The sequence below is a fragment of the Aspergillus niger genome, assembly GCF_000002855.4.
Source record: "Aspergillus niger supercontig An15".
In the NCBI taxonomy this organism is placed as follows: domain Eukaryota; kingdom Fungi; phylum Ascomycota; class Eurotiomycetes; order Eurotiales; family Aspergillaceae; genus Aspergillus; species Aspergillus niger.
The window spans coordinates 1330161-1348315 of NT_166530.1; the positions used below are offsets into that span (position 1 = coordinate 1330161).

The 18155-nt window shown below is 52.7% G+C and overlaps 7 protein-coding genes across 7 annotated transcripts; 4 read left to right on the forward strand and 3 right to left on the reverse strand.

Moving 5' to 3' along the window:
* Positions 1–69: 69 nt before the first annotated feature.
* On the forward strand, positions 70–3197 carry An15g05710 (uncharacterized protein; the record flags this gene model as incomplete). The annotated part of the gene is made up of 4 exons (XM_059744721.1): positions 70–1089; positions 1150–2470; positions 2528–2665; positions 2722–3197. 4 exons carry the CDS (start codon positions 70–72, stop codon positions 3195–3197), a joined length of 2955 nt encoding a protein of 984 aa, XP_059602574.1.
* A 385-nt stretch (positions 3198–3582) lies between these two features.
* On the reverse strand, positions 3583–6030 carry An15g05720 (uncharacterized protein; the record flags this gene model as incomplete). The annotated part of the gene is made up of 5 exons (XM_059744722.1): positions 3583–5048; positions 5154–5378; positions 5433–5470; positions 5532–5572; positions 5626–6030. The coding sequence occupies 5 exons, from the start codon at positions 6028–6030 to the stop codon at positions 3583–3585; spliced, it is 2175 nt and encodes a 724-aa protein (XP_059602575.1).
* Positions 6031–6359: 329 nt separating this feature from the next.
* On the reverse strand, positions 6360–7206 carry An15g05730 (uncharacterized protein; the record flags this gene model as incomplete). The annotated part of the gene is made up of 5 exons (XM_001397065.3): positions 6360–6468; positions 6522–6830; positions 6893–6984; positions 7043–7077; positions 7149–7206. The coding sequence occupies 5 exons, from the start codon at positions 7204–7206 to the stop codon at positions 6360–6362; spliced, it is 603 nt and encodes a 200-aa protein (XP_001397102.1).
* A 521-nt stretch (positions 7207–7727) lies between these two features.
* On the forward strand, positions 7728–8679 carry An15g05740 (uncharacterized protein; the record flags this gene model as incomplete). The annotated part of the gene is made up of 5 exons (XM_001397066.3): positions 7728–7780; positions 7842–7867; positions 7936–8024; positions 8154–8556; positions 8621–8679. 5 exons carry the CDS (start codon positions 7728–7730, stop codon positions 8677–8679), a joined length of 630 nt encoding a protein of 209 aa, XP_001397103.1.
* Positions 8680–9651: 972 nt separating this feature from the next.
* An15g05750 (uncharacterized protein) lies at positions 9652–11120 on the forward strand (the record flags this gene model as incomplete). Its single annotated transcript, XM_059744723.1, has 3 exons — positions 9652–9681; positions 9711–10005; positions 10054–11120. The coding sequence occupies 3 exons, from the start codon at positions 9652–9654 to the stop codon at positions 11118–11120; spliced, it is 1392 nt and encodes a 463-aa protein (XP_059602576.1).
* A 959-nt stretch (positions 11121–12079) lies between these two features.
* On the reverse strand, positions 12080–12814 carry An15g05760 (hypothetical protein; the record flags this gene model as incomplete). Its single annotated transcript, XM_059744724.1, has 3 exons — positions 12080–12157; positions 12368–12604; positions 12752–12814. 3 exons carry the CDS (start codon positions 12812–12814, stop codon positions 12080–12082), a joined length of 378 nt encoding a protein of 125 aa, XP_059602577.1.
* A 56-nt stretch (positions 12815–12870) lies between these two features.
* On the forward strand, positions 12871–17683 carry An15g05770 (uncharacterized protein; the record flags this gene model as incomplete). Its single annotated transcript, XM_059744725.1, has 5 exons — positions 12871–12901; positions 13011–13150; positions 13212–13760; positions 13926–17594; positions 17654–17683. 5 exons carry the CDS (start codon positions 12871–12873, stop codon positions 17681–17683), a joined length of 4419 nt encoding a protein of 1472 aa, XP_059602578.1.
* Between the last annotated feature and the right edge of the window lie 472 nt (positions 17684–18155).

Genomic DNA, 18155 nt, shown 5'->3' on the forward strand with positions numbered 1-18155 from the left:
TTACACTGGCTTTGTTTATTTACACAGCTCTCTTTTGTGGTAGTCCTGTGCCTGCTACGTGCCGTCACGATGACGACCGGCCCTATCCATACCTACGGCCCATCTTGTTTACTCGCGGAAGACGATCCCGATCTCTCTGCCTGGCTTTCTTCGGATAAACCACCTAGCGTTCGACCGCAGTTCTTTTACACGTCCACCCTCGCGATCGACGATCCTTTGGCTGCCCTTCCTCCTCCAACTGGCGGTCAAGGTTCTGGAAATGAGTGGGCTCCGCTCCAACCATTCTCAGTGAGGGATAATGCCGCCCTGGAAGATTCTTGGAGACAATTGCAGCAGACCATAAGACAGGAACTCGATGGGAAATACAAATCTCATAGTGCTACTTCGTCAACTAGAAATTTGGGAATCGATGTACCAGGCCGGGGATATGCTGGGGATACTGGGAAATTGAAGCAAAAGGGACTACATGACAGAAACTTGGCTAGTGGCCAGAAGAGTGCTGCCGATGCTCCTTCGCGCTCCTTGGATGACCGATTACCACCCAGCTCTCAAATACGGTCCAGGATCGAAGCTGGTAAAGCAGGCGCAAACAACAAAGGGTCTCGAGAAAGGTCACGCACACTCGGCAGTAGCTTAGATGGCGGTCCTGCAGCCGGTGCCGTGTTACGGCGCAGACTAGAGCCACCTTTTAACGACAAATTCGGATCAGTAGAAACTAAGGCTAATGAGGTACTAACGAGTGATGATACAGGACCTGATGGCGCAGAGAGCACCAGTCCGCGAAGCTATCCTTCACGTGATGTGAGCATCAGTGGCTCCCCTTTTGCCAGAGCTCCAGTCTCCCCCAGACACAGCCCATTGGGTCGGTCAGTGGAGTCTATTTCGTCGAAAGACGAGAACCAAGATTCGTTAATCGATCCGCCCACTCAATCAGCACCGAAACCATCAGGGCTACGAACGACGATTCGACAGTCATCTGCTGATGAATTTCATGATGAAACTGGAGAAGCCAACCCGGCTGAAGAGCCGCGGCACAAAGTCCCCGTAGGTGCATCTCGGCTTCATCTGGTCGAGTTACCAAGTCTGAAGGTAAGTCCATTTTTTCTTCAATGCGGTTGGCCATGATAGCGAGAGGCTAAAATCGGACAGATGAAACCGATTTATTGGAGCCCCCTACATGATATCTCGAGCGTGTTTCGTGCGACATGGTTTTACAAGAATACCATGCTACCCGTGGAGACCGAACTTGCCAATAGATTGGAAGATGGCTACAATTACCTGAAACCGTGGACTGAAACATGGCAAGATGAACTCAACAGCTGCGTTGAGAATGGTGCCGACGCCGAATTGAAGATTGTACACAAGCTCTGGCCGAAAGAGAATACAACTAGACCACCTACAGCTGTGGCTGCGCCAGGTTCTGAGATCCGAAGCTCTACCGCTCGTCTGTCAAACGAAGACAAGCGCAAAATACCTGAGATTATGCCTTTAGATCTCAATCGAGCTGCGGGTAGTACATCCGCGCAGTCCGACACTGTCAAACCGTTTTTGAATTCTAGTGTTATCTACGCCGACGCGAGAAACGCACAAATTCTCCGGCCCAGCCTTCTTCCATCTGTGTCAAGGGGACGCAAGCCGCTCAGTGCGATCCGTAAAGGGAGACAAATTGGTATTCCTGTGATTCGTGGCTTCAGTAGACGACTGTGGGACCGACTACACCCAAGCAAACCCAGCCCAGTAGACGTGAGGAACTATCTGCGCAGTACTCAATCTCGAGCGATGTCGACGACATCCCTTGAGCCCATTTGCTATGCATGTGCGATAGAGGGATTGCGGCCTGCTCCCACAGACTTGGTGCTAGTCATACATGGTATTGGCCAGAAACTGTCGGAACGGATGGAGAGCTTTCATTTTACCCATGCCATCAATGCCTTTCGAAGGCAAATAAACGTGGAATTAAACAGCGAACCAGTCTGGCCACATGTGCGCCCAGGCCACGGGGGCATTATGGCCCTTCCTGTCAATTGGCGTTCTACCTTGTCCTTAGATGAAGCCAACCTGGAGTCTCCGGCTGGGGAAGACCCTGCTGCGAACCACTATTCGCTAGACGATATCACGCCACAGACGATACCGGCTGTCAGATCATTGATCAGCGATGTCATGCTGGATATCCCGTACTATCTGTCTCATCACAAGCCTAAGATGATCCGAGCAGTAGTCAAAGAAGCTAACCGCATCTTTCGCCTTTGGTGTGAGAACAATCCAGGGTTCCAGCAGAACGGGCGAGTGCATCTGCTTGCACATTCCCTGGGGAGCGCCATGGCCTTGGATATACTCACTCATCAGCCAACGAAAATCCCTTCCTTTAACTTTTCTAAAACCGAAGTTCACGGGGACATTTTTGAATTTGATACGAAGAACCTCTTCATTTGCGGCAGTCCGGCCGGCTTCTTCCTCCTTCTCAACAAAGGTAAATCTAGACTCTCGTCCACCTTTATTCCATACACCGGATTAACCCAGCATACAGCGAACCTACTACCCCGTCGAGGACGAGACAAACCCGGCTGTGAAGGCGACGACCGGCTCCGAGGCGTAGCAGGTGAAGCAGACACATACGGCTGTTTAGCCGTCGACAACCTATACAACATCATGCACACCACTGATCGTAAGCATATATCATTCCGGACTCCAAACCACCACATACTAACATACACAACCCAGCAATCGCCTACCACGTCAACGCCGCCGTCGATAGCGGCCTCGCCAGATCTCTCCGACCCGCCTCCATCCCTACCTCCGCCGCATCTTTCTGGCAATCCGTAGGCAGCGTATTCCGCTGGAGCAACCCCCCAGCTCTACTCCCCTCAAACACCACCGTCCCCACCCGTCCAGCGACCCTCAACAAGCTCCCCACCAACGTCGAGCTTGAAACGCACGACTTCACACATGAAGAAATTGCCGAAAAGCGCATGTTTCTCCTTAACGACAACGGCCAGATCGACTACTTCCTCTCTGGCGGCGGCGGGCCCTTGAATATCCAGTACCTGAATATGCTCAGCGCACATAGCAGCTATTGGACCTTGACTGACTTTGTTCGCTTCGTTGTCATTGAAGTTGCTCGCAAGCAGGGCAGAGAATATACCCTGCCTGTGCTTCGGGCGGCGAAGAAGAAGGGGTGGAAGATCCATAAAGGCTGATGGGTTGGTCAGGCCCATGAGACACAATAGCGAAAGTTTGCGTGTTGTTCGTTTATCATATCTAGGTCTATTTAATCATCGTTGGTTATCAAGTGCGACTGGTCCTGGGAATCTTGTGGTGCGGACATTGATTGATCTAACACTTGTTTTTCTTTGGTGGTAGCGATACCCTTTGTTTTGGAGTCCACAGTGCGATGTGATACAACAGCTTCTGAACTTGTCTTCTGGTATAGAATATTGTATTCTTGCATGGTTTTGGCAAAATAACCAGAATTCATTTAACGGGGAAAGAAACTGATTTGCACATATAATGGTAACGGTTGTAAACCGAGTGATATAGTTTTGATATCATACTAATAAAAGCTCGTATCCAAGCCATCCCTCTTCATTTCTCCGACACCACAGCCCCCATCATCAACGCCTCAACCAACGTCCCTTTCTCAACCTTCTCAGTCCCGGGCTTCAACACCAACAGCGCATTAGCACTCGCCAGACTGCCCACTCTAGAGCTACGCTGTCCCACTCCCTCCAATCCAGTACTCATAGCATAAAGTCGACCATCCGAACGCGACGCCGTAACAATCGCCCGATGATACTCGGTGCGTTTCTTATCAACCGGGAAGGGATGCGCCACCGCCACAGACACAAGGGGAAGGCCTAGTGGCGGGGAGATCCCAGCGGGTGTGATTTTCCGCTGTTCCATGCCCATGAGCTTGTGGAGGGAGGGCAGCACGAAGAGATTGAGGGTGACGAGAGCGGAGGCAGGATTACCGGGGAGGGAGAAGATGAGTTTCGTTTCGCGTTCTTGTTGTCCTGAGGATGACGATGGTGTTGAGGAGGGCTTGAATGGAATCGTGGCAAAGGTGGTAGGTTTGCCTGGTTTCATGGAGACGCGGCCAAAATGGATCGTTCCGCCGAGGGATCGCTCGATGGTGGGTTTGAGGAGGTCGAGTTCGCCCATGGAGACACCGCCGGTCGTGATGATTACGTCGACGCTGGTTTGGGCTTTTCCGATGCCTCGGAGGGCGTCGCGGAGGCTTTGCTCGAGTGCTCCCACTGGAGTGTCGCGGGCGATGCCGAGATCGACGGTAGGGAAACCCCAAGAGGCAAGGCAGGAGAGGAGGGAAGGACGGTTCGAGTCACGAATTTGGCCGCCTTGGAGCTTGCGAGGGTCATTATGTTCGACCAGTTCGTCGCCAGTACTGAGGACTCCGATGCAGGGTTTCCTGTAGACTTTCACCGTCTGGGTACCTGTCGCGGCGAGAAGGCCGATCTCGCCGCCTACCGAGGTGATGAGATCGCCTTTCCGGAGGATGCATGACCCCAGAGCTACATCGCTGCCTGGTTCGCGGACGTTCTCTTGGGGCTTGATGTCGCCGGTTAGGATCTCGACTGTTGCTTCTTCTTGGCCGTCTGGGGTCGATGAGGCGAGAACGGTGTCTTCGACCATTACTACGGCGTTGGCGTTCGGTGGAAGCGGTGCTCCGGTGGTGATTCGGGCTATAGTGCCGGGTTCGAGTGGGGATAGGACGCCTCCTTCATTGGCGTGGGTTATGGATGCAACGGGGAATATTCCCTTGGTGTTGGGCCCGGCATTGGGTGACTCGGGCGCGATGACGGCGTAACCGTCAACGATACTGGCACGGTATGCAGGCACAGCTTCCTTGGCGTAGACATCTTCAGCAATGACGGATCCAACGAGAGCTGTTGTCACTGGAGCTTCAATGATTGTCGGTTCGGGCGTGTGTTGGCTGATCAATTTGAGCGCTTCGTCAACAGAGAGCATCGGATACGGGGACTCGCGGTATCGCCGGTTTGGACCGGCGTTTGGGTCATTTGACTGGGGTCGTTCTGACGGGGAAGTATGTGCGCGGGGAACGGCATGTCCATGACTATGATCATGGCCACCGTGATGGTGATGGTGGTGATGATGATGATGATGTTGGTCTGCCTTACTACCAGAGGAAGTTGGCGCAGAGGACACTCCTGCCTCGGCTTCCAGCTTCTTGACCCCGCCTGCGTGCAGAGCTCTGGAGTTTGCGCCGGCCGCCTGACTGCACGCATGCGGCAAGAGCTTGATGATAGCTTCAACGTTTTCCTTGGCACCTTTGGGAGATCCAGGTACGGTGACAATCAATGTCTTGTCTCGCACACCTGCAACAGGGCGAGACATCATTGCAACTGGTTAGGTTTGTTAGCAGTCAAGTATCACAATGTTATCGCTGACGGCCTTACAAGGGGTGACTTTGAGAGAAGCTGCAATCATCCCGTGTCTAGGCGCAGTAAGTTAGTACCGGTCATAAAGCCGACATAGAAGAGTTGAAGTAGACGCACACCAGGCCAGATGCATGGCGTTGGATGAGAGGCGATACGGCCTGTCTAGCATTAGCAATGAAGCGCGAAGCTCAAGGACAGGTAGAAGACCAACCTCAGGCGTGATATCCTTTGTAGCAAACCCAGTACCACCGCTTACAATCACAAGGTTAACCCAGTTTGGTCCATCAGTCCAGTCACAGATGGAGCGTTGGATATCCAACACACTATCGGGGACGATCTTGATAACGGGCTCACCCCAGTTGTTCGATCCTTCGGCTGAGATGACGGTCGTAAGTGTGTCTCCCACTCTATCCGTAGAGGGATCTTGCGAAGCGGTATCCGAGACGATCAAAATCGCCGCTTTGAGGGTGTTGTCTGCCATTGTAGGGATGTGAGGGGTTGCTGGAGAGTCTCCTACCGGGAAGGGTGGGGAGAACGGAGATGTCGATAAGAGCGGAGGCTGCTTGACTGGCCGGAGTGGTGACCCGCAGCGCCTACTAGGTATGCTGCATATCATTCTAGTACTGCAAACTGCTACAGTAGGTTTCACTTCAAGAAGGGAATACATAGCCTCGCCTATTTATCTTGGTTTTGTAAAAGTTCCTATGATATCTCCTAACAATTACTGTACACCTTTCCTCCTCTTCTTTCCCCATCAGGCAAACCAACAAAAGCAAGACTATCAATGCAATTCACGCATAGCCAACCGGTCTACAGTCAAATCGAATCCATGCGCCCAATGCGGCCTATAAATAGGACAAATAACAGAAAAGTGAAGACAAGAATGATATAGGTCGTACAGATCATTCCCATCATGGCCCTCTACACCTCCACCAGCACCATTCTTCAGGCAGCTCCAAAGTCAAGTGCCTTTCCTCCGACCAGAAGCCCAACAATCAATCCGAAAAGACCGAGAACAGAGCTGAAGATCTCGATAACAAGGATCTTGACGAACCTATCGTGCATATTGTTAGCGTTCACTCCGTTAGAGAGAAGGGGCTGACGAACAAGCTAGGGTCAGCAGCATCGGCCAGGGCCGCACCACTTCCGTTAATACCGACGGAGATACCGCAAATCAGGTTGCAGGCGCCCACAGTGATACCGCCCCAGAACAGCGCATATCCGGTGTAGTAGTTGCTGCCAGAGAAGGCCTCATCGCCTTCGACGAGGTTGAGCTTGGAGGAGAAGACGATAGCCATGATAACACCATAGATAGCCACGACTTCACAGAAAATAATCGAAATCAAGTTCTTGGTACGGATTCTGGGTGCTTTGACACCTCCACCAACGATCGAGGAGCCGGTCAAGAAGATACCCCTGATGGGAACAAAGTCAGTATTTCGTTCCCAATGACACAAGCGGAACTCGTAAAGCCATACCATGCGGCACCAACCACCGATAAGCCAATGCACATAGCAATCCCAAAGTTCGCCCAGGCATACGGAGACACCGACTCGAGGAAGTAGCCGATCTAGATCGAATTAGCGGGTGTTCACTGCTCATCGTAGTCGTAGGGATTTGTGGCGTACGTTAATCTGTTCGCCTTCGCCGCGGAAGAGGTAGTCTAATCATGGAAACAAGCCAAATTAGTATCTTGATGAAGCCCACTGCGCCAGAATGATGGGGTTTCCTTACACAGTCCGACCACCGCTGCGGCCACGATTACAACACCGGCAGGATAGAGGAGACCCATGATGAAACCCCGGCTTACGGCACTACCTGAGTGCTGAAGGATATCAAGAAAACAAGCGACGGGGGCCCCGAAGAGGAGAGGAGCAGAAGATAGGGAGTGAGACGAGGACCGTAGGGAGCTCTTGACCGAAGCGTGTAGCTGGAACAAGCCGCCAGTACAGCGGGAGGTGGAGGTCGGGCCGCCGATTAATCCGCGGGCGTGTGCTTGTCAGTCCATCATCCCAGCATAATACAAATACGCAGTACATAATACTGTCCAAGTTCCCCGGACCGATCCATGGGTCGAGCTCTCCTCCAGTCGTCGTCTTGCTGAACCTCCCTGCTCCCGATATATACGGTCGCTTTTCGCACCTCTCGTCTCTCCCCCAGATATACTTCCACCCCTATATATGTCCTTGTATCCTTAGTGCCCTCCTCCCACACTTGACCGCTGCCCACCGCCTTAACACTTGTTGACTTTGCGACGTGCCTCCGCTACCCCTGATTTCGCCGCCACTCCTACTATCAAGAACATCTGCAGTCATGGCATCCACCTCCGGGGTAGGGTCGTATTCGAACCCTCTGAAGAAATTCAAGTATGTCCCGCCTGCAGCATAACTTTCGGCTTTCCTTAATGTGCGGCTAATCGAATTGCAGGCTGGTTTTCTTGGGCGAGCAGAGTGGTACGGATATCTTCTGCGACGATACTCCAATCATTGGCGCCACCCGGTCTCTGACATCTGCCTTACAGTTGGAAAAACCTCATTGATCACACGGTTCATGTACGATTCATTCGACAACACGTACCAAGCGACCATTGGAATCGATTTCTTGTCAAAGGTATACTACGCCTAGTCGACTGCTTGTGCCCTGCATTAGCAGGCCCTCACCGAGCCATTCTCACACGGTCTCATGGTTCCCAATACGCTCGCGCTGCTGCAAAAAGCTAATTCGCATCGCTCGTCTTAGACTATGTACCTGGAAGACAGAACTGTGCGCCTTCAACTTTGGGACACAGCTGGTCAAGAACGTTTCCGATCTTTGATTCCTTCCTACATCCGTGACTCCAGTGTCGCTGTGGTGGTCTACGATATCTCCAACGCCAAGTCTTTCCAGAACACACGCAAATGGATCGACGATGTACGGGGAGAACGCGGTAACGATGTCATCATCGTCCTGGTGGGCAACAAGACCGATCTGAACGACAAGCGCGAGGTCACGACGGCGCAGGGCGAGGAGGAGGCGAAGAAGAACGGCTTGATGTTCATTGAGACCAGTGCTAAAGTCGGCCACAATGTGAAGCAGCTTTTCAGGAGAATTGCGCAAGCCCTACCGGGCATGGAGGGTGAAGCCAACCGGGGAGACAACCAGAGTCCGTTATCCTTTCCCCGCCCATGGCTCGAATTACACGGGATGAGTACTGACAACTCTTACAGTGATCGATGTCAACATCACTCCGAAAGAGACCACGACCAACGACGGATGCGCCTGCTAGATATTGTACTCTCTAATTCGTTTCATTCCGGCCATACTCCCTACTTGCGATCCCTCTCCATCTGTGCCTGAATCTCAATGATGAGGCTTGAGATTGTCCATAATGCTCTTCATTTTTAAGATGTACATTTTTTCTTCCTTTTATGTTCCAGGTGAATAGCGTGTTTAGATCAAGCTTGAGCTTTTCTTTTTCTTTCGACTGCGTCTTCTCTTGCTCTTCTTGAAACCTTACCTTGAAATCCGACTTTTGACGGGAGACCTAGGCGTTCGGCTTGTGCATTGACATCATATTGCATTTCCCCGCGGTTTCCCGACTTTTGTGCTGTTTTCTTGTCTGTGTCGCTCGCTTCGAGGGGGCATCATGGATGATAATGATGATGCTACTGTTGCGATTTGTTAGAAATACCACTACTCCAGATGGCGTTCATGTTGCACTGGCCGAGGCATGGGTGGCATAAGCTTTTGTTGGGATCGCTGGTGGTCTACCAAGTGCTGCGGTTCTCGTCGTATGATCAACGGGGAGTGACGATTAGGTTATCTTGTCAACCGCTCATCCCGGCGATCTGACTAGTCTTGTCGGAGAAAAATCAACAACATAGATGTGGAAGACCTTTCCAGATCAGCCCCTGAGAGAGAATTCCATGCAGAAGGGTGGGTTCAATAGTAAGCAGGCCATCAGGCAGTAGCATTGGTCGTACTCGTATTATGATGTCTTGGCAAGCACAGTTCAAGTAGCGAATGTACGTACGACATGGGCAGTCTAGTACCTCCTAGTCGGCAGGGGATCCATCCAAAACGGGGGGGCGAAAGAAAATGGGTGAGAAATCAAGGCCCCCATCGAACAAATGGATTGTTCAATCTCTGTATACGATACTCTTTTGACAGTAGCAAGATAGTAATAGTAGTCAGTATAACAGGGGTCAGTAGTATGTCGCTTTAAGTTCTTGTGCTGTTGGCTACAGCGAACAACGTCATGGGGCAGCGCATTGGCGGTGACCACAGGGTCTGTTGCAAGCAGCACCGCAAGAAAAGGGCATCGATCGGCGGGCGGATCGCCCGGAAAATCGTGCCCCTGTGAAACCCGCAATTGGGCGCCAGCGTCACTTAAACACGCCCGGCTGCGTCCTCTTCTTTCAATCTCGCTCTCCCGCCAGTCCTTCCATTCCTTTTCCTCTTTCTGTCGCTCCCTTCCTTCCACCACCAACACCACCCACCCACCCAATACTCAACCCCCCTCCTCTACATAACATTCCCTCAGCTGTGATATCCCTCCTCGGCGATATCAATCATGGGTTTATCCCGTCTCCTCCGCATCCCGCGGCCAGAGGTATGTTCCAATATTACAAAACCCCCGTTGTTTAATTGAAAAAATTAGGATGGGAACCAGACCCTGTTTGGACCCCCGTTGCCCGGTCGCGCGCTGAAATGAGGCTAACCATCGCATCCCGGCTTTCCGGTGACCTCACACAGACTTTCCTCTATGTCATGAGTCTCCAGACAGGAGCTTCCTTGATCACTCTCTCCTTACTCCTCAATAAAATCAGCGGACTTTATGGCTTGCTCGCCCTGTTGACCGGTTACCACCTCTCTCCGGTGCAGCTGTCCATGTACATTTACTCCCTCCTCGCGCTCGGTCTCGCAACTCTGCTCTTCCCGCACATCCGGAAACAAACGCCGCTACAATGTCTCGCGCTCGCTTGGCTCTATGTCTTCGACAGCCTAATAAATGCCGCCTATACTGCAGCTTTCGGTGTGACCTGGTTCCTGGTTGTGTCTCAGCATTACGACAACGGCAACGCCTCGGGACCGGGTGGTGAGACCATCGCCCAGACCGCTGGCTTCACCAGCCCCAAGTATGACACCACCAAAACAGAGAGCGGTCCCTACGCAAGGAGGCCGGATGCGCTCGGGAACGCTGTGGCACAACCTGAAAGCTTCCAAAGCATCCTGGTCATTTGCTGTCTCTGGGTCATTCGTGCTTACTTCGTCTTCGTTATGCTCGCTTTTGCTCGTCAGGCACTCCGCCTCTACGTCGCCGTGCCTCGCCACACCCAACTCCCCACTCACAGCCGTAATACCTCCATCGCGAGCGTCGCCAGTGTTGCGGACATCGACCGGGAGCCCTTCTCCCCGTATAGTCCCGATGGCCAAGGTTGGCAGGGAAAGCTTGGGCGCATCATGATCAGCATCGGTCGCAACTACTGGCTCGGCGAGGATGAGGAAGGCGGAAACTGGATGGCCACCCTTGGCCGCCGTTTCCGGGCTCGTGCTGAAGACAACGAACTCCCCGGCCCCCTCGAGCGGGAGAGGAGACGTCGCTCTGGAACCGGACCTCCCCAGCCCTCCCAGTCCGCCTTTCAGGCTGTAGCCTTGCAACAACCGATCCATGAACAGGTCCCGGGAATGAACGTGAAGATGCACGGCTGGACCGAAAGCAGGTAATTTTGCGATCGTCTTTCCAGTGAATTATCATTCTGAGGATCCTCGGTCTATGACCCGGTAATACTTTCATGAAACTACTCAGGGACTCAAGGGTGCATTTCGGCGGACAGGATCTGTGACCGTCTGCCGTACTTCACAGGAGGACAGAGTGAGAGCTCTGTTCTTGCTGAGAATGTCACACTCTAACTGTGGAGAGGCTCAAAATTCCGTAGCCTCCTCCCTCTGTGCCCACCCACGTTGCGTGGTTTTCCTTTCAATCCTGTTATTATATATGCCGAAATGATCTACATACACTGTTTATGAATCGGGACAATGGAGGACATAGGGGAACAAGGTGGAACGGTACCGCGCTCCTTCAGCTTTGGCTTGTGCCGCGGTGATGCGATATCGAAAGCATCCATCAGAGATTGGCACGCGCGCGAAAGGCGCCGGCTACCAGGAGGCACCAAGGCTGGACGGATGAACATATATTGGCTTTGGAGGAGGTTTGTCGTCATGGCCGACATGGACTTGGCGTCTGGGACCTGTATATTTGTATCGACATAGGGATGGTTCATTCGAGGCGTTTTCTTGTTTTCGGGGTACATTGTTGTTGCATCATGCTAGGGATTTGCATATACTTCCTCCCCCATTATACTTGGGCACCCGAGAACAGCATCATATACTTTATGTGCAGAACATAGATACCCCTCGCCAAATTTGATTCGTCAGATTCCACTGGCAATGAATAGTGGCTTGGTTTCCATAAGATCGGATGGTGTTGTGCTGTATAGTTATCTAGGTAATTTAATGCTTGATCCGAGTTATCTCCGATGCTGTCTCGCCCGAGAAAAGATGATGTCAGGTGCATTTAATGTGATTGGGACAGTCAGTCTGGAGCGAATCCCAGCAAAACCCGTGAGAAATCCCGATGTAAGGAATGCATGATACTGAATACATGATACTACACACTCCTACTACTAGTAGTACATCCGGAGTACATAGAGTAATAGTGCTGTCTTGGTGTAGTCGTCAATAGCACCGATATATTGGTTCCACTGTGAATATATATCCGACAACTACTATAACAAGCTGGGAAAAATCAGGGCGAAATGAATTCTGTCTGGTACTTAGTAGTAGAGGATGGTACCAGTGTGTATGACTGGAGCGTTATACTACTAATTCATCGATACAAGAACAATGCAATACAACGTTATATGTCTTTTGTCTGGTGAATCATTTTTGATGTTGTGTTGTACTAGTTGTACTAGTAAGTAGTTCGTGCTTTGAAATCCGCCGGCATTCAGAGCAAAAGCCGATAAGTGCCTGATGCACGAGGCATCAATGGGGTGACGTGCTCGAGAGCCAGTCACGAGGCCCCCGCACTTGACCTGATTGGGGATGTTTGCAAGGCTGTTCAGCGGCTGTTTGCATCGATGTCGTGATCGCAATCCAATCAGCGTCGGGCTAATCCAACCCCGATGGCGGAGAAGGGCCCCAAAAGTCTATGAGGAGCAGAACCATTGCTCGTCGCTGCACGGAGTTTTGTAGAAAAATTAGGGAAAGACGGGCTGAGTGTGAAGCTAAAATTTCCCCTGTCTTTAGCTGGAGTCATTCCTCTTCTCCTCTCCTTCTTTCTCTCCTTCTCCTACCCCATCATCCTCATCTATTGAACCCGAATTGAGTGGGGAGTCACCGTATGCGGTGATATCCATTTCTCTCTGCCATCCCACTTCCTGCGCTTTTCGCTGCGCAGCCAGCAATTGTCAATATGGCGTCCGTTTCGACTGCGGGTGAAGCAGGTATGGTGTTCCTCTGGTTCCTCGCTTTGTGTGATTGGATCTCTATCATTCAAGAGGAATCATTCATTGTCCGCTTCTTGAGTGCTAACCATCCTTCTCATGCTTCCAGTGGCGAGAGTCGCTTACTTGGCCAGCGATGTCGTTCTCTCCGTTCAACCGTCTTTGCAGGCCGATTCTTGGTTCTCCAAGACTCTCAAGACCCTGAAGGCCAGCAATGCTCGTAGCATTCTGCCACGCGGTGTCACTGACGTGAGTCACACTGAGCTTCGCATAACAGGACTGTATGAAGGCAAATCTAACTCCTGCACAGGTGGTGGCTGTTCGCTATAACGAAGATCCCCTCCTCTCCGCTTTCCACCCTCTGCAAACAGGAAACACCGTGTCTGTTGTGACCACCTCCTCCACTCTGCTCTCTTCCATCCCTCACCTCTACCGTTTGGCGAACACCCCTGTCGTCATCCATGTCGCTCTGGAGCCCTATCCCTTCCCAGACTACTCCGTGATCAGCTCTATCAGGCAATGCGGGTTCACTTTCTTGCATTCCGAGACGCTCCAGGAGGCCCAGGATATCGCTATTACCGCTCATGCGTTGTCCCGCAAGTCCGGCAAAGGTGTCATCCACTTCTTCGACCCTGCCAATTCCGCTCGCGATGATGCCATTGCCGAGGAAGATACCGAGGTTCTTCGCTCTGTTCTCAACTTGGGCGGAAGCTCTGTGACACATACGTCTGGCCTGGGTGCCCAGACGCTGTACACTGACTCCGGACGGGTCGCTACAGTGACCGAGGATGTGGACAGTGCCACCGGCCAGGCCGAGGGTTCTTCCACCCCTGCCCAGGCTACTCAGACCCCTTCCAATGTCAGTGTTGACACTTCGTCTGTTGGCTCTTCTCAGAGGGACAGCAGTGTCGATAGCCGTGCGACTAGCTCCGCTGCTACTACCATCGACGCCTCGGCCACTCGGCCCGTCAGTGCTACAGACATTTTTGAATGGACTTCTCAAATATGGAATGTGTTGTCGGAGACCACCGGACGCAACTACCGCGCGATCGAGTATACTGGTCCCTCCGATGCCAAGTCGGCCATCTTCGTTTTCGGCTCAACTGGCGTGTTTGTGGACGTTCTGGGCAAGGAGGAGGCTTCCGGTGAGCTTGGAAATGTTGGCTTGATCACTGCGCGGTTGTACCGCCCCTGGGTTGGCGGCCAGATTGTCGAATCTATCCCGAGCTCGATTGAGAAGATCGCCGTGCTGGAGCAGGTCCGCAAGACTACGAAGTGGGGACCGGCGTTCATGGATCTTCTTTCCAGTCTGTCCCCGGCTGCTGGTCGGGCCACCCCCAAGATTGTGGGATACAGACTGGGATATGTTGAGCCCTCCACTGCCGTTCAGGCTCTTCGTGGCATTGTGCAGAACCTGAGCTCTCCCTCCCCTATCCAAAACCTTGAGATCGGAACCTCGAAGGTCCCTTCCATTGAGACTTCTCTTGAGCAGCCCCATGTTGAGAACGCCTACCTCAAGATTCTCAACCAGCTCTTCGGTGAACGCCTGCACATCGCCAACCAGCTGGGCTCGAAGCATGCCGGAATCTCCTCTACCATTGCTGCCAGCCCTGAATACGGATTCGGTGCGCTGATCGCCAGGCTGGAGCACCGCCAGCGCTTTATTCGCGAAGTCGAGGAGGCATCCAAGTCCACCAGCTTCGCCACTGATGTCCCCAGGACATGGCTGTCCAACTGGGCCCTCAGTGCTGCCGATGCCTCCAAGGCCAACAAGCTGGCACCCGATGTCATTGCCCGCCTCTCCAACGACGGTTCTCAGCTTGCCAGACAGCTCTTGCAGTCCAAGAAGCTGTTCTACGATGAGTCTTTGTGGCTCATTGGCTCTGACGCCTGGGCTTATGATCTCGGCAACTCCGGTGTTCACCACGTTCTTGCCTCTGGAGCCAACGTCAACATGCTCGTCATTGATTCGCAGCCTTACTCCGAGCGCACCGCCGCGGACCCCACTCGCAGAAAGAAGGACATCGGTCTGTATGCCATGAACTTTGGCAACGCCTATGTTGCCTCCGTCGCCGTCTACGGCTCGTACACTCAGGTTCTCCAGGCTATGGCTGAGGCCGAGAAGTTCAAGGGTCCCTCCGTCGTCGTTGCCTACCTTCCCTACAACCAGGAGAACGACTCTGCTTTGACCGTGCTTCAGGAGACCAAGAAGGCTGTTGACCTTGGTTACTGGCCGCTGTACCGCTGGAACCCCGGCAACGATGAGAACGACGAACCTAAGTTCTCTCTGGATTCGGACCGGATCAGGCGCGAACTTGAAGAGTTCCTTCGGAGGGACAACCAGCTTACCCAGCTCATGAACCGTCACCCCAAGTACTCAGCTGTGCTTTCTGAGTCCTACGGAACTGAGGTCCGCTCTCTTCAGAAGCGCCAGGCCAAGGACTCTTATGAGAAGCTTCTTGAGGGTCTCTTTGGTGCTCCTCTGACCATTCTCTTCGCCTCTGACAACGGCAACGCCGCGACTCTGGCGAAGCGCCTCGGCAACCGTGGTCGTGCCAGAGGTCTGAAGACCATGGTCATGGCCATGGATGACTATCCTCTTGATGACCTCGCCACCGAAGAAAACGTGGTCTTCATCTCCAGTACCGCCGGTCAGGGTGAATTCCCCCAGAATGGCCGTGGCTTGTGGGAGTTCGTGAAGAACACCGGTGATTTGGATCTGTCTTCCATCAACTACTCCGTTTTCGGTCTTGGTGACAGCCACTACTGGCCGCGCAAGGAAGACAGAATCTACTACAACAAGCCCGCCAAGGACCTTGATGCTCGTATCGCCTTCCTTGGTGGACGCAAGCTGACCGACATTGGTCTTGGTGATGACCAAGATCCCGATGCCTTCCAGACCGGCTACTCCGAGTGGGAGCCTCGTCTCTGGCAGGCTCTGGGTGTGGACAAGGTCGAGGGTCTGCCGGAGGAGCCTGCGCCGTTGACCAACGAGGATATCAAGATCCAGTCCAACTACCTGCGTGGTACGATCGCCGAGGGACTGCTGGATGAAACCACTGGTGCTATCTCCGCCAGTGACCAGCAGCTCACCAAGTTCCACGGTACTTACATGCAGGATGACCGTGATGTCCGTGACGAGCGCAAGGCCCAGGGTCTTGAGCCTGCTTACAGCTTCATGATCCGTTGTCGACTGCCCGGTGGTGTAGCCACTCCCCTCCAGTGGCTTCAGATGGATGCTATCAGTAGCTCTCATGGTAACGAGACCATGAAGTTGACTACCAGACAGACCTTCCAGTTCCACGGTGTTATCAAGCGCAAGCTCCGCGGCGCCATGCGCGCTATCAACAAGTCGCTCATGACCACCATCGCTGCTTGCGGTGATGTCAACCGTAACGTCATGTGCAGTTCCCTCCCTGAGCTTTCTTACTTCCACCGCGAGACGCACGCCGTCGCCCAGAAGATCAGTGATCACTTGCTTCCTGCGACTACTGCCTACCATGAGATCTGGTTGAAGGATGAGGACGACAAGAAGGTCCAGGTTGCGGGCGACGCTGTTGTTGACCATGAGCCGCTTTACGGTCCCACTTACCTTCCCCGTAAATTCAAGATCACCATTGCCATTCCTCCCCACAACGATACCGATGTCTACGCACATGATATTGGTCTGATTGCTATCAAGGGCGCCGATGGACACTTGGAGGGTTTCAACATCACTGCTGGTGGTGGTATGGGTGCGACTCACAACAACAAGAAGACCTATCCTCAGACGGGACGCATGTTCGGTTACGTCCCTGCTGACCAGGCCCACATTGTCTGTGAGAAGATCATGCTGGTTCAGCGCGACCACGGTGACCGTAAGAACCGCAAGCACGCTCGTCTAAAGTACACCATCGATGACATGGGCGTGGCTGCCTACAAGGAGAAGGTCGAGGCTCTTCTTCCCGAAGGCCTGCGCTTTGCCGAGCCCCGTCCCTTCAAGTTCGTTTCGAACGTCGATACCTTTGGCTGGCTGAAGGACGAGAAGGGTCTCAACCACTTCACGTTCTTCATCGAGAACGGACGTATTGAGGATACCGCTGACTTCAAGATGCGCACTGGTCTGCGTGAGCTTGCCAAGCTCGACAAGGGCGAGTTCCGTCTTACTGGTAACCAGCACTTGATCCTGTCCAACATCGAGGATGCAGACCTTCCTGCCATCAAGGAGCTGATGGCTCAGTACAAGCTTGACAACACCTCTTTCAGCGGTCTGCGTCTCTCTTCATCTGCTTGTGTTGCCTTCCCCACCTGTGGTCTGGCCATGGCTGAGTCCGAGCGTTACCTGCCGGTCCTGATCTCCAAGCTGGAGTCTACTCTTGAGGAGGTCGGCTTGGCTAGCGACAGCATCGTCATGCGTATGACTGGTTGCCCCAACGGCTGTGCCAGACCTTGGCTTGCCGAGGTTGCTTTCGTTGGTAAGGCCTACGGTGCGTACAACATGTACCTCGGTGGTGGCTACCACGGCCAGCGTCTGAACAAGCTTTACCGCTCTTCGATCAAGGAAGATGAGATCCTCGAGATTATGAAGGGTCTCCTCAAGCGGTACTCCCAGGAGCGTAACACTGATGGCGAGACCCCTGAGAGATTCGGAGATTGGTGTATCCGTGCGGGTGTCATCAAGGCGACCACCGACGGACAGAACTTCCACGAAGGAGTATGTTGACCCTTTCTGCTATTTGTCCCCTTTGACGCACCACTAACAAACTGCTACAGGTTGCTGAAGACGACGAGGAGGAGGAGTAGACGTTGGAGATATCCCAAAAATAATGCCTGTGGATAGTCGGCATTCATGTGATACTGTTATACATCAAGAAGTTTTATGAGTTTTACGACGATACAGCTGTTCTGTACATACTGTTGATGACCAAATTATTGTCGCATCTGCATTCATAGCTGTGATTGTAAAATGTACACTCCCGATTTTCTACTTGATAAATAGCCACTATTAGGCGCACATAGATTCACATAATCACTAATCCATGTTAGATCAAAACCATCCACTCATTGTTCCAACTTATAGATCTACCTTCCAAACAAGAAGGCGGTGTAAACCCATCGATTCTGCAAGCGGGCAGCTTATCAAACCTCCTCCGCCTCCGATAAAGCAAAGAAAAAGTTGCAAAAAAACCGACACCCCGCAAAGCACACAGCCATTGCTGCGTCGACTCCCATTTATTATACCCCGAATTTTCTAATTATTCTCCCACGATCCCTC